This window comes from Meles meles, chromosome 6 (assembly GCF_922984935.1).
Source record: "Meles meles chromosome 6, mMelMel3.1 paternal haplotype, whole genome shotgun sequence".
Taxonomy (NCBI): Eukaryota; Metazoa; Chordata; class Mammalia; order Carnivora; family Mustelidae; genus Meles; species Meles meles.
Genome location: NC_060071.1, coordinates 124,814,329 through 124,829,184, shown reverse-complemented (window position 1 = coordinate 124,829,184; position 14,856 = coordinate 124,814,329). Strand labels below are relative to the sequence as shown.

The following is a 14,856-nucleotide window of genomic DNA, read 5'->3' as shown; positions in this document are numbered from 1 at the left end:
TAGAACATTTGTAAGGCTGTGGTGCTGGAAAGCTTGCCTTCCAGGTTTGAAATATTTATCATTTCTCTTCCTGTTTGTTCTGAAAACATTAGGTGGCCAGTGTAGAGGTGAGTTTCGTGTACTTCTCTCTCCTTAGATGCAGAAAACTCTGTCCATGCACCGTGGATAATAGCAACAGATATGCAACCCAATGAAATATGCCTCCTCTTGGCAGCTGCTACAGAATAAGGCCATAGAAAGGAAAGGTCTTTGTGTGAAAAACTATCATTCTTGGTAAGACCTCAAAGCCTGAGGTCTGGGAAGAACTTCTTTGCTGAGACAAGGGAAGTGGGAGCTGAGTTGTAGCTCTAGGGTCTGAAGATGTCGCTGGAGACACAGGAAGAGACTAGGACTCCCTCCCATGCCCACTCCCTCAAAACCTTCAGTTGAAGTCTAAAATCACAGAGGGCTTGTTTTAGTCAATCATGTCACAAATATCCTTCTGTGTGCCGACCATGGGTGTCAGGCACCCACCTAATGGTGGCACATGGGGTCTGGGTCAAGTTGGAGACTTCTCTGAGGTTTGGGATGGCACAGATGTCCAACTGCTGACCCCCACACTTGTGGTCTTTGGAACAGTGACAGGTGACATAACATCTCTAACACTCCGCTTCTTGGTCACTGTGACAAGAAGGAAATCTCCCCTCACGGGTTGTTAGAGGGCTAGTTGTGCTGACATAGGCAGCGGAGCTGACGCTCAACGAAGGTAGCTCCTCTTCACACTACATCTGGTGAACAGAGAGAGCTCTTCCCCGGTTCACATTATGGTGGTGTTCATTACAGTCAGATAACCAGGTAACAGTGTCGAGCGTGGATCTGCCACAGAGAGGTATCCACATGAAGCATAGAATAGTCTCCTGTGAAGCTTAGAAGACCAGAAAATGACCCATGTGTTGATAAGTAAAATATTAGGAGTAAGCAAACCAGCAGTCAATTGCCTCATGTGCTCTGTGTCCTCAGGCAATTACTTAATCTCCCTGAGCCTCAACATCATTAGATTCTCACCTGTAAAATGGGGATAGTTACAGTACATGTTGCATGGGTTTGTGATGAAGATGAAATTAGATGAAGATGAAATTAGATGAGGAGTTTTACACACACACACACACACACACACACACACACACACACACTGCCTACCACATGGTAAGAACTCAATAAATGTTAGTCACCGTGATCAAGTCATAGAGAAGCCTCTCTTTGCATGTACACATTGACTCTAAGAAACACAGTTAGTATCATACAAAGGCATGGATACATTTGCTTCCTTGATGGGAAGCCAAGGAGAGAGGACAAAGCACTGGGCTTCATCAAAAATGAGTTGACATCCTGATTCTGTTGCTGACCAGCTCTGTCACCTTGGCCATTGGAGTTCTCTTCTTCTGGTGGTCAGGTCCTGGTCACTGGTTGTCAGGTCCTGTAAGGTGAAGGTGTTTGTAAAGGACATGGAGTGGTGGAAATGGAAGGTGGTGTCATTGTTTAGACTAGAGACAGACAAAGAGAGTGGACTTGAAGTCAGACAAACTCAGATTTGTTTTCCTGCTTTGACACTCGCTGGCTGTGTGGCTTTGGGCTAGATATAACCTCTCTGGTGAACCTCTATCTCTGTGTTTATTCCATGCACAAAATAATAGCTACCCTGCTGATCTCACAAGCCTGCTAAGTCCCAAACCTGAAAAATGAATACCGAAGAGTTTTGTTACTTAAGATGCCACATGGCTGTTATTTAGGGTCGTGATTCATCACAATCAGGGTATCTGTTTGGGCAGCTATTTAGGTAAGAAGGAAGAGCAGAAAGGCGAAGCCAGTGCAGCCAGAGAAAGTAGAGAAAACACCAAGACACAAGTAATTTTTTAACCTGAGCTTTGACAGGAACAAAGGAGCTGTAGGATTTGGGACTGGAGGTATGGGAGAAGGTGATTTGCCTCTCCATGGTGGGAAAATGATCTCCAAGCTGCCGCTGCCATCAGGATCCTAGGAGGGCACCCAAGCCAGGGTCTTCAGTGCTGCTCCCCCATGGCCTCCTACAAGGGATCAAGTGTCAGCACCCACCCATGTTTAGCATGGAGGGGAGTCGGGCTGCTTTTGAGCACTGATCCGTCCTCACTCCCCAGGAAATGTCCACAATTTCGTGAAGCACCTTTCCATCCTAGGCTGACTCATTCTCTTCCATGAACAATGCTACCCTTGAGTTATGCATCCAATGCCAAGACTCGTCTAAGGCACAAGCATCAGTGCCCTCTATACCCCAGAGTTTCTGCAAAGACAATCAGCAGTATCCTTTCTGAGAATGCAGAGGAGTCAAAGGGGAAATCTCTGAGATCATGACTTTGAGTTTTTGTGCTGAAATAAACACTGAACCCCATGTTAATGGCAATGTATTCTTCATTCTTCTGATATTAATCTGCTTTCGATATGACCCCTCGGAAAGAAAGTCTGCGCTAAATAATGTCAGAAAGGGAAGCGATTCACTGTGCAAGTGATTTTCACCCTTTTTCTTTCCCATGATGCTGACAAAACAAAGAAGGTGATGGGCAGGCTAAAGGTCCATCCCACCGGGCAGGCTGCTCCACTATTTGAAGCTGCAGGATGCTCAGAACCATCCATGAAGTCCCATTTCCAGGACTATTTTCAGCACCCAGGAGAAAGCAAAGGGCCTGAAGGCCAAATCTTGCGATCTTAAAATGATGGTTATTATTTGCTTCTGTTTGCTATAGCTGGTATTTTGTGTCCCTGAAAAAGCCTACTGTGGAGGGATTTGATGCTTTCCTACTGCGGCCCTCCCTTCCAGCTGCACGAGGGGTGTCTACCCCTTCCACGAATGTCACAAATCATCTATTAAAAGAGGGAGTGACTTGTTACCTCTCCTGCAGCCCTCAAATCCCAGAGACACTGGAACTTGAGCTCCTCTCCAACCAAGGCACCGGGCCCTGGCATGAGGCTGTGGCTCTCCTGTCTGCTTGTGCCCTCCATCCTCTGGGTGTCCCCCAACCCAAGCTGGGCTTTTCCACATCACCCTGGATGAGCAACCCCTTCATCCAGACAAAAATGGACCCATAGACTCTGCTCAGATTCAGTTTGTACAGCAGCTCATCAGGAAAAGGATTTTATCTCTAGGCCTGGGAGAGCTCTTATTAGATTATTAACCCCTTCAGATGCAACAGTCATTTCAGAACAAGTCCAGCGCTGTGGACCTGAACCACCACCTCCCCTTCTCCCAGGAGCCCCCAGGAGACCTGGTTGGAGACGCTCTGCCCTCTCCCATGTGTGCCTCACCATTGAGAAAATGTGAGTCAACCCCGCCCTTCTCCTGGGATTGTGTCACCCTGAACACCTGGCAAGATGCCTCACTAAGGACATTTCCTACTATCCGGACACAAGCACAGGCTAGATACCGCTTAAAACATACCTGCACTTCCTTGCCCGCAATCTGAGACAGCAGTTCCCAATGGCTTCTCCCTCCCAGAAAGCCAAAAACACGTTTGTCACAGAAATACCTGAGCATCTAGCAGAACGTCAGTGACAGCTTAACAGTTTCAATTAGGCTGTACTTCTTTTCAACATTGAAAGCCCTTTTTGTGTTATTTTTAATTATAAAGAAATGATGCATGCTTGTAAAAAAAAAAAAATCCAAACAGCCCAGCAATAAATAAAGTAGGAAGAAAACATTCTGCAAAATCCCCCACCTTCAAAGACAACTTGAGTAAATATTTCCATGTATATCCTTCCAGAATTCTCTCTGTGTATATACCTTGTTTTTAAGTAAACTAACAGGAAGGCATATTGAAGCTTTCCCTTTTTGACTGTAGTGAACACTTTGAAACAACCTAAATACCCAGCAGTAAAAAAATAAAAATTAAAAAATTAAAAAGCAGCGAAATTAGATTATGGGATGTGTGTTCAAAGGGATCGCTTGCAGCCACCAGGAGGAAGAGACAGGTGCACATCCACTGACGATGAAAGACGTCCACAGTACGCTGCTCAGGGAGAGGAACCAGACGTAGAACAACAAATAGTGTTTCAAAGCTTAAGCGTTCGCCTGTGGTCAGTCTATCTCCACATTCATCCTACCTCCACTGATCATTTCAGCTCATTTTTCACTTATGTATATTTGGGTGAATATGCAGCTGCCAGAAGATCAGTATGAAGGATACCCAGGGTGCTCATTCTCTGCAGAGTTCCCTGCCATTCCGTGGACCGAGTCCTGCAGACCAGCTCTGGGCCCCCAGCATCTTCCTCTGAGCCAAGGCCAGCCTGCCCCCTGCCCCCACCGCTCATGAGCTGTGCCTACTGCCCAGCACATGTTCATTTTTATATCTGTATGAGAGTCAAGAGGGTTTTTTTTTCTCTTTTTCCAAAAAATATCTTTGGGAAATGGTAAGAAGGTATGATCAGTTATTCAAAGGATACAACCAGATGAGCCAACTATATGTGCTTCCTATTGGTGCTGTAAAAAATTACCACAAAAGAGGAAGTCCAAAAATCAAGATGTGTGCAGGGAGGCCTGGCTTCTTCTGGGGGCTCCAGGAGAGAATCTGTCCCTTGCCTCCTCCAGTTTCCAAACACCACTGGTACCCTCTGTTTAAGGCCGCATGACGCCAACCTCTGCTTACTTCTTTACATTGCTCTTCCCTCCCACTAAACCCTCCACCACCCCTCCTATAACGAGCCTTGCGATTGCATGGAGCTCACCCAGATAATCCCGCACAATGTCCCCATCTCAAGTCCTTAATTATTAAGGTCCTTTGCCATATAAGGGTATATTCACTGTTTCCAGAGACTGGGGGAAGAGAGGGCATTATTCAAAAAATGTAGGAAAAGCAGAAGCTAGAAAAAAAAACAAAGAAAATATAAAGGGCTAGAATCCCATGACGGCTTTTCCTCAAAGACTTAAAAAATGTTGCAGAAAAAAGAATTATCAAAGGCATTATAGTACATCCATACGTAATCGAAATACTATGCAGTTATGACAAATGAGTTAGGTCATCATGTGGTAACATCACATGTCATGACATGGCAAGATTTCAAGGTACAGGAACTGGGAGGATATGAATTCTAGATATGCTATAAATGTCTTCACATGGTTATTGCCAGAGGGAAAAGTGGGATCAAGTGGGGATATGAAGGGGAATTCTCAACTGCTTTTTTTTATTTTTTTTTCAGTTTCAGAGGTAGAATTTGGTGATTCATCAGTTATGTATAACATCCAGTGCTCATTACATCAGGTGCCCTCCTTAATGCCCGTCATCCAGTAACCCCTCCCCCCCACTCCTCTCCAGCAACCCTCAGTTTGTTTCCTGGAATTTAGCATCTCTTATGGTTTGCCTCCCTCTCTGTCTTTATCTTTTATTTAATTTCCCTTCCGCTATGGTCATCTGTTTTATTTCTTACATTCCATTCACATACAAATGAATTCAAATAGTAGTTATCTTTCTCCAACTTATTTCGCTTAGCATAATACCCTCTAGTTCTAAACACGTCATCACAAATAGCAAGATTTCGTTCTTTTTGATGGCTTAGTAATATTCCATTGTAGATGTATACCATGTCTTTTTATCCATTCATCTGCCAATGGACATCTTGGCTCCTTCCATATTTTGGCTACTGTGGACATTGCTGATATAAACATTGGGGTGAACATTCCCCTTGAATCACTATTTACATCCTTTGGATGTAAACCCATTAATAATAAAATTAAAGAAACACAGTGATAATACCACAATAATAGTAGGGGACTTTCACACCCTGTTCACAGCAATGGACAGATCATCTAAGCAGAAGATCAACAAGGAAACAAGGACCTTGAATGACACCTCGGACCAAGACTTAAGAGATGGACTTAAGAGAGATATTAAATGGACTTAAGAGATATATTAAAACATTTCATTCTAAAGCAATAGAATACACATTCTTCTTGAGTGCACATGGAATATTCTCCAGAATAAACCATGTACTGGGTCACAAATCAAGTCTTGACTGATATAAAAAGCTTGAGATTTGACTATGCGTATTTTCAGACCACAATGCTTTTAAAACTTAAACTCGATTACAAGTATTCTCACTTTCTGTTTATGCATTTGGGAATTACTTGAGAATTTACAATACTACATTGTCATTATGTATAATTTTTTAATTGTATAGTAATTGAAAGTGTGGAAGAGCAATCCAGAGGGGGCAAAATGTCCTTCCCTTCCCTTTCTGATACTCCTTTTCTGGCCCCTCGGAGAAACTCAGTCAAGTGTACCTCAGGGCTACTTCAGTGCACAAAGGAATGGTCCCAGCATGTGCTGAAGAGATGTCTGGGGAAGGACAGATAGACATAGGTACTTCTCCCCAGAGGTAAGCATGTACCTGCTCAGTTCTCAGGCTCCAAGAAACCTCCTAGTCAGCGTCCCTTCATTATGTCCTATTTACTGTAACTTTTTTCTTCAAAAAGCAGACTCTGAATGGAGCAGTCACCCTAGCCACTGTCCTAACATTCTGTGGTGTTCATGCGGATCACTTCCACCTTTGATATCCTGCTGCTGTTAGTTGGGTTTTAATTAGCACCCGGTACATAACACAAAGCACGTTCTCAAAATATGCAGGCAGTTTCCACAAGCAGCCTGCTTCCCTCTTATTATATTAATAATGAGGATATTCCCCGTGGTACCATGGGATGGCGTTGCTGATAAAAGTCAGCAGAACAAGGGCACGTTTCAGACATTCGCACTGAATAAACAGAGCAAGCAGAGGTGGAAACAGCTCCGACACAACCCTTCACATGAATACAAATTGGTAAAAACTGCCATTTAGAATCCCCTTGTGTTTGCTCTATGAACTGAGCACACTTCACTCCCTCAAATGTTTAAGACAAAAATGGTGCCTGAATGGGATCCAGATTAGATTATCCCCTCTGCACCTGAGGGTAGCAGCAACCAGATAGCTTGCTTCGGCATCTCTTGACCTACTCTAGGGATCGTAGTACCGTTTGGTGAGGTCCCTCTTCAAACCCACATACAAGACGCTGGTCCAAACTGACACTTACATTTATTGAGCACTGTGGACAGTGGTGGGTGCCAAAGCAGTCTTATACCTCACACCAGTGGTGATGAAGACTCTGTCTCAAGTCCAAAGACCCATTTATAGATGAAGTTGCTGTCATGAAATGCTTAAGGTAGAAAAGATTCATTTTTACTGATTTAAAAAACATATAATGAAAAAATCAATTCAGCAAGTCTATCAGTAATTTTGCATCTTGTCATCAAAACAGTATTCACATATATTTGAAAATCTTTGACTATTTTTGAACTTACTTTTATGAAGTAAATGTCTGTGTCCCCTCCCCTCAAATTCATATATTGAAACCCTATTCCCCAGCATAAAGGCATCAGGAAGTAAGGTCTTAGGGAGGTGATTATGTCATAAGGATGGAGCCCCCATGAATGGGATTAGTAACTGAAAAAAAGGGCCCCCACAGAGCTCCCTAGCCCCTGCCACCTTGTTAGGACACAAGAAGTATGCAGTCTGCCACCGGAAGAGGACCCTCACCAAAACTCAGCCATGCTGGCACTCTGATCTTGGGCTCCCAGCTTCCTAAATAATAAGAAATAAATTTCTGTTGTTTATGAGTTCCCAGTCTATGTGCTTCGTTATAGCTGCCCAAACAGACGAGGGCATTTACTGCTTATCCAGTCCACAGACAACAGATCCAAGGGTCTCTTGCCATATTTCCTTAGCCCTTGCTCCAAGAAGTTCTCAATACATAACTTGGGAATCTCAATCCATAACTTAGGAATCATAGAGTAGGCAAAAGAGAAGGTGGTCTGGTTTTTGCCCTAAAGATCTTAACACTTTGTAAACTACTAGAGTCAAGACCTTCCAGTGAAGCCAGTAGTGGATCACAGGGAGAGAGTGGATGGAAGTCTAGAAGAGGCAATGGCGGTGGGGATGGAGAGGAAGTGAACAAAATGGGTGAGACAATGAAGGGGTAAACCCTGCAGAAGTGGCCACCTGAACGCAAGGTGGAGGAAGGGTCTCAAGCAGATGCCATGGTTCCTGGTTCCACTATGGGCCAAATAATGGAGCCCTTCACCAAAATAGGGCTGGAAGAAGAGTGTTTCTCAGTGTCTCCCTGTGCATTTATCTCTCTCTGGGCTTTCCAGAATAATCCCTCCTCACAAGTGAGACAATATTCTGGGTGCTTTTGCAGACACAGTGGAAGACCCACTTCACAATCACCCAGGAAAAAGTCAATTTCAAGTCCTCTCTATTTATACCTAGGGAATCACAGCATATCACAGAATCTGGGAAGGAAACCTCTTCATGGGAAGCCTCCTGTCAAAGATAATTTGGATATTCACATTCAATCCAAGGACTGTCCTGTTCACGGATTTCTAGCAAGGTCAATATCTTATTTGTACATGAAGAATGAAAAAAATCATCTCTCCAAGTACTTTGCTTTACTGTTTGCTCCATGGCTTGGAGCCTGCAGAAAAGAGGGCAAGGGAGTTGATCATAACACCATAACATCAGGTTGCAAACTCCACTAGCTATAGCAGAAATAGAGAGTTTTAAATGTTTTAATGTAACAGCATTTGTGGTGTCCTTAACTACTGCCAGGTACAGAGCTACATAATTCACATTCATTCACCTCCTCCTTGGAGAAACTTTCCGGACCCTCCAGTATAGAATAACCCCACCTCCCCAACTTACTCTTCACACAACCATGAGTTAGTTATTTTCTTCACAATACTGCTCACACTAATGATCTTCTTTCCTGATTCCTTTATGTATCATACGCATCTACCCTCCAGCCTGTAACCACTGTGACCACAGGCAGAGTTTGTTTTACTAACCCCTCCATTCCCAATGCCTAGAAAAGCACCTGGCACCCAGTAGACACCTTCTTTTTTCATTTAACTAATAAATGATTCCATTTAAACTTTGTAACAAATAGTGACAAATAGGGTAGGTACTAGTACTAACTAGGTACTAGTTACTGTGTAGTGAACAGAAATATTATTGTGAAACATGCTGCAGCAAACAGGAGGCCCAGAAAAGGATGAGAGTGAAGAAGCTGCCCATGATTTTGGCCCTGCACCTGAAGCGGTTCAAGTACATGGAGCAGCTGCACAGGTACACCAAGCTGTCTTACCGGGTGGTCTTCCCGCTGGAGCTCCGGCTCTTCAACACGTCCAGCGATGCCGTGAACCTGGACCGCATGTACGACCTGGTGGCCGTGGTGGTTCACTGCGGCAGCGGTCCCAACCGTGGGCATTATATTACTATCGTCAAGAGTCATGGCTTCTGGCTGTTGTTTGATGATGACATTGTAGAGAAAATAGATGCCCAAGCTATTGAAGAATTCTATGGCCTGACATCAGATATATCAAAAAATTCAGAATCTGGATATATTTTATTCTATCAGTCAAGAGAATAATTTAAAGAACTGCGGGACTCATTCAAATGGGGGGAAATGTTCCAAGCACTCCTACGTGGTTTCCCTGCACCCTTTCCTCCCCAGCGGCCCACCAGGGGTAGGACACCACGTCTGATGGTCTGGCTGTGTTAGACTTTCTCTCTCCCTTTGGAGAGTACTAGTACCTAGTACTAGGTAGGTACTAGTACTAGTACTAACTTGACTTTTCTGAACATGGACACTAAAGCTTAGAAAGATTAACAACAACTTAACCAAACTGACACAACTACAAAGGGTTAAGAATTGGACCCAACTCAGATTGGTGTTCTAGCTGGAGCTCTTATGATGGTATTGCCTATATGCCTAACTTTGACCAGGGACACAGTGCAAGGGCAGAGATCAGTGTGGACAGCTCAGCATACCTCATCACGACTCCTGAAAGAAAAAATGCTCTGGGGGTATCAGGAGCATTTTCTTATTCTATAAAGGGCAGTACATTCAAGGCAGGGCCCATAGAGCTGTCTCTAAGCATTACACAAGAAGGGACTTTGGAAGCAGGACAAATGCTCACATTCATAGCACATTTCTTTCCCCAAGTCAAACAATACCCAGTGGTTTGGGATCAAGACTAACAAATCCACATGTCCTGAATGGCAACTGGAAGGATGCATGGGAAGAAAATCTGAGTTAGTGTGGAGAAGGGGAAAGAAAGAAGAGAGTTATTGATCATGCTTAATCCTTAGGTCTTCTTAGCCACAGTGGGTAGGACTAACTCATTCTCCCCCACAGATTTTGTGGGATTTTGCACCCACCCACTTGATGAGGTTGATAAGAAGAGGAAGTTGGAGTGCCTGAGTGGCTCCATCAGTAAGCATCGGACTCTTGGTTCTAGCTCAGGGCATGATCTCAGAGTCATGAGATCAAGTCCTGAATAAGGCTCCACACTCAAAAGAATCTGCTTCTCTCTCTCTCTTTCCTTCTCCCTCTGCCCCTCCCCTTATTCTCTCTCCCTCTCAAATAAGTAAAGCTTAAAAAAAAAAAAAAGAAGAAGAAGAAGAGGAAGTTAACTGACAAATGAAAGCTACTGTGAGCCTGGCACATGGCCAAGGCTCCCTAAATGGCAGATTTTTTTTTTATTACTATTATTATAACTCTCCTGGAGGCAAAAGAGATGGATGCTAGAATAAGCTTGCTAACTCAAGGTTCCTATCTCTTTGGGTTTTCAAACTGCAAGGGCAAATCCCTTCATTTCAGTCAAAAACCATTACTGTGTTTAGGCTTGTTACCTCTGACAATGAATACAAGGTTCAGGTGAGATAGTGGGAGAGAAAGAGATATACATTTACGTGTATGTGGAAGCACATATGTGTGGGCCTACAGTCACTGGAGAGTGGCTGGAGTGAAGTCACTACAATACACGAGCTGAGCCTGGGAATAAAGTACATCTGTTTGTTCACTGCCATTTACCTCAAGCCCCTTTGAGATTGCTACCTTGGGAGTAGGATGAGAGGAGGAAATAAGCTACCTGTTCAGAAAAGGAGAAAAATCACCATTTATCCTTCAATGGCCACGAACAGAATATCTAGCAATGGATTCCCTTTATGTTATCTGTTTGGTAAGAACAGAACAGTATCTAAATGAAACCTTCCTTTTCATCCTCCACCCACCCCACCCCCAACCAAAGAAAAGGCCTCTGCAATCAGACCTGCCACCAAATTGTTTAATTTTGAGGTTGACAGTGAACACGGACCAGGACACAGGTGCACTAGTCTCTCCTTCAAGCAGGAGGAGCTCTGATTGACCCGTCAATCCCAAATTCTATAGAGATCACCCATCTGTGGTTGGCTGGCTGAAGGTGTTATTATGAAGGCTTAGCCCAACATAGTGTTGAAGGGGGGGGCGTAGAGACACCCACACATCTCTAAATGTTTCTGGCACAGAGCTAAGCCAACGAAGATTCCTCCTCTGTGTTCTGAAGGTTGCACACCACATAATTGAATACCCCTTAAAAAAACAGAAAAGAAAGGAGGGAAGGAAGGAAGGGAAGAAATGAGGGAGGGAAGATCCAACCAACAAGCATTAAGTCAGGAGACCCAGCTTCTCATCTGAAAGGATGTGGACAGAAAAAGGAAGAGAAGGAAAGGGCAGAAGAGAAAGGGGAGGACAACAAAATCCTAATGAAAAGGTGGCATGTAAGTGATAATGATAGCTTTGGGCAGTGAGATAGGATTAATCAGGGGGATGCAAGCAAATTCAGTTGGACACTTTGCCATTACCCCGCTGAAGTCCTTGATATTTATCAACCAAATAGAGTCACAAATGGAATAGGTTTGAAATACGGGATAATGAATCACCCTGTGGGTAGGACAGCCTTCATCCCTGATGTTATGGCAAGTGGGGATTTCCCCAGAAATTCTCTGCAGCCCCCTTCACTCTGCAATTCTCATGACTTCCCTCCTTTGATCAAGACTGTGCCACTGTTCGGCTACTTGACTTTACACACCAGGCAGACGGGATCTGGTTCATAGGAGAGGCAAGCAGTGGTAGTTAATCATAACTAAGTGACCAGTAAACATCAGGTCTTGAAACTCAGCACCTAACCTAAAAGATGCTCTAGCTCAAGGACATTAGAGCTGTAGGTGTCATGTTCCACAGCTTGGCTAACAACCTCATCTAATGCCCAGGGGTCAGTCAGTACGGCAAGAAAGAGATGGAAAGCTACAAAAGTCTCAGAATGGGCGGAGGGTTCATGCTCTATGAAGAACCTGCTGTAAATGAAACCAGGTATCTGGAAACTTAGTAGGTGTTTTTGAAAATCAAGAAAGGAGCTGGGGGTCCATTGTCAGAGAACGCAGGCAGCTAACCACACAGATCTCCCTTTAAATTGAGAAGGCAAGTTCATTCCCATCAAGTTAAATTGAACTTGAAATTGGGAAGTCACAGTCCTTTCCAAAGGCTAGTTTTCCCCGTGAAACACTGCGTATCATGAAAGGGAGTGAAGCATCTGGGAATCTTCAATTCTCTATGATCTGGGGTCTAAGGAGTCAGTCTAGTCTTCCAGAACTGAGGGAAGGGGAAGCCCACAATAGTGAGGAAGCAGGGGAGGCAAATATGGGCTTTTCAGTCTGATTCTGACTTGTCATGCAGTCAGTTAAGAAAATGGCCTATTTAGTGGAATGTGAAATTCATGAGGATAGTTATCTACTGTATTCATAAGAGCAGCTAAAAGGTGATTAAGTCCGCAACCACATTTAACTATGATGCCTTAAAAAGAGGAAGCACTTAAATACCTTTATGGGTATTTTCATTTGTAGAGTTTCAGAACAGTAAGGGTTTGCCTTACTCACATGATCACATCAGTTTTAAAATATATACATAAGGCTACACACCTAATACTAAAAATATATATTATTTCTATATTGCTGTAGCAGCTTCAAATAACTAAAAACATTTATCTGGAGTCTCTCATGAGGTCAGAGGCAAGCTGTGAGCCAGGATCTCCCAGTTGTCTGAAAGCTTGACCGGGCTAAAAGGATCCACTTCCAAGATGGTGCACTCATACAGCTGACCAGTCAATGCTGACTATTGGCAGAAGGCCTAAGTTCCTTACCATGTAGACCTCCGCATAGGACCACTTTGGTGCCCTCACACCACGGTGACTGGCTTCCCAAGATGCTCATAATAGACATGACTATATTTGCTTAAAGAAAGTAGATATGGGGCACCTGGGTGGCTCAGTGAGTTAAAGCCTCTGCCTTCAGCTCAGGTCATGATTCCAGGGTCCTGGAATCGAGCCCCACATCAGGCTCTCTGCTCTGTGGGGAGCCTGCTTCCTCCCCTCTCTCTGCCTGCCTCTCTGCCTAGTTGTGATTTCTCTCTGTCAAATAAATAAAATATTTTTTAAAAAAAAAGAAAGTAGATATGTGTTCTGTCATTCATCAAAGTCCTAAGGCAGGTGGAATGTGATAAGCATAGTGGCACCATGTCATTGGTGCCTTGTATACTTGTATCACTCTTTCCTCCCACCCTTATTATAAGAACTTAAGATCACCTCCTCTGTCAGTATGGCTCCTAAAGATCCAGCCATCTGTCTGCAATCCAACAGGAAGTAGAAGTTAGAAGGGAAAGGCAAAAATGGGCACATGCAAAATATCTGCCTCACAGTTCTGGTTTCCAGAGTGTCTGCCCAGGAACTTCTATTTCCACCTCATAACCAGAATGGCCACATGAAGTTGTAATGGGAGCAGAGAAATTTGTATCTCAGGCGAGCCTATTACCACTCCAAAGAAAAGCAGCCTTTATAACTGAGGAAGAAAAGGAAAATGGACATTGGATCAGTACCAAATAGTTCCTGTCATATCTGTTTTGTAACGATCCCCAGAAAGTTGTGCTATGTCACAATTCTCACATAATATTTTCACAGATTGGCATATATTTTTAAAAACTCGTGGTAAAAAGGTCAGAGTCCAATGGAGAAAACGGGTGGGTGAGAGAAGTAGTCACAGCAGAAGAGATGGCTCATCTTTGGTAAAAGCATAAATTATCCAGGGAATTGTCTTACTAGAAGGATCAGAATGTTGCTATGTTCCCTAAATAGTTTTAATGGTTCCAAGAAATGAACTAGAAAGGATAGGTGCTTTGTAGCACTAGCCCACCATGACTGGATTATCTCTTTCCAGTGCGTCTAGGGACCCATCTAAACATTAGGCTGAAATCCAAAGCTGTTTTTCCATTCTCTCTCCCTGACATTTACAGTAAAAGGCTGAATTCTCTGCCTAGTAAACTGTGAGGCACTATCAATAGCGGGTGTTGGAAAATGATGCAGAAACAAACAGCACATTATTTATGCCAATGGAAACAGTCAATCACCCTTCCTTTGCACTTTAATGCCATAGCAAGTGCAAATCAAAAGTCCTCACACCTCAGAAGGGGAATAATCCGCGAGTTTCTCAGAGGAAGGAATTACCTACCTGCCTATACAGAGCAATAAATGTCCCTTTTAAAAATGAAATAATTTCTGAGCTCCTCAGCGCAAGACTTACGGTGGAAAAGACAGCACCAATATTAAAATTTAATATACCCAATATTGTCGTGTAACAATAAATCAACTAGTAAAAAGCAGCAAGTATTTTTTTCCTACTCCTAAAAAGAGTTACAGTGCTTTAATTTGAATGGATGTTGGGTTACGATTATGGGTTACGATGGTGAAAAGTATGAATTTGTGTCTCTATAGCAATCAGATGGGGTTGCACAGAGCAGTTTATGTAATACACAGTGTCCTGCTCTGTCAATGTCAACGAGTATCCGCTTCTTTTATTAATTCAATAGACTATAAAGATGACAAGTTTAGAAGCTGGAATAGTGATAAAGTGAAAGCTTTCAATAGTTCAGTCTCTTCGGCTTCACGATGCTTTGCA

General features: G+C 43.4%; 1 protein-coding gene across 1 annotated transcript; it reads left to right on the top strand.

The window, feature by feature from the left end:
* The first annotated feature begins 6,669 nt into the window (after nucleotides 1-6,669).
* LOC123943671 (ubiquitin carboxyl-terminal hydrolase 46-like) lies at nucleotides 6,670-9,595 on the top strand. The gene is made up of 2 exons (XM_046007877.1): nucleotides 6,670-6,816; nucleotides 9,017-9,595. Exons 1-2 carry the CDS (start codon nucleotides 6,670-6,672, stop codon nucleotides 9,458-9,460), a joined length of 591 nt encoding a protein of 196 aa, XP_045863833.1. The 3' UTR covers nucleotides 9,461-9,595.
* The last annotated feature ends 5,261 nt before the right edge of the window (nucleotides 9,596-14,856 follow it).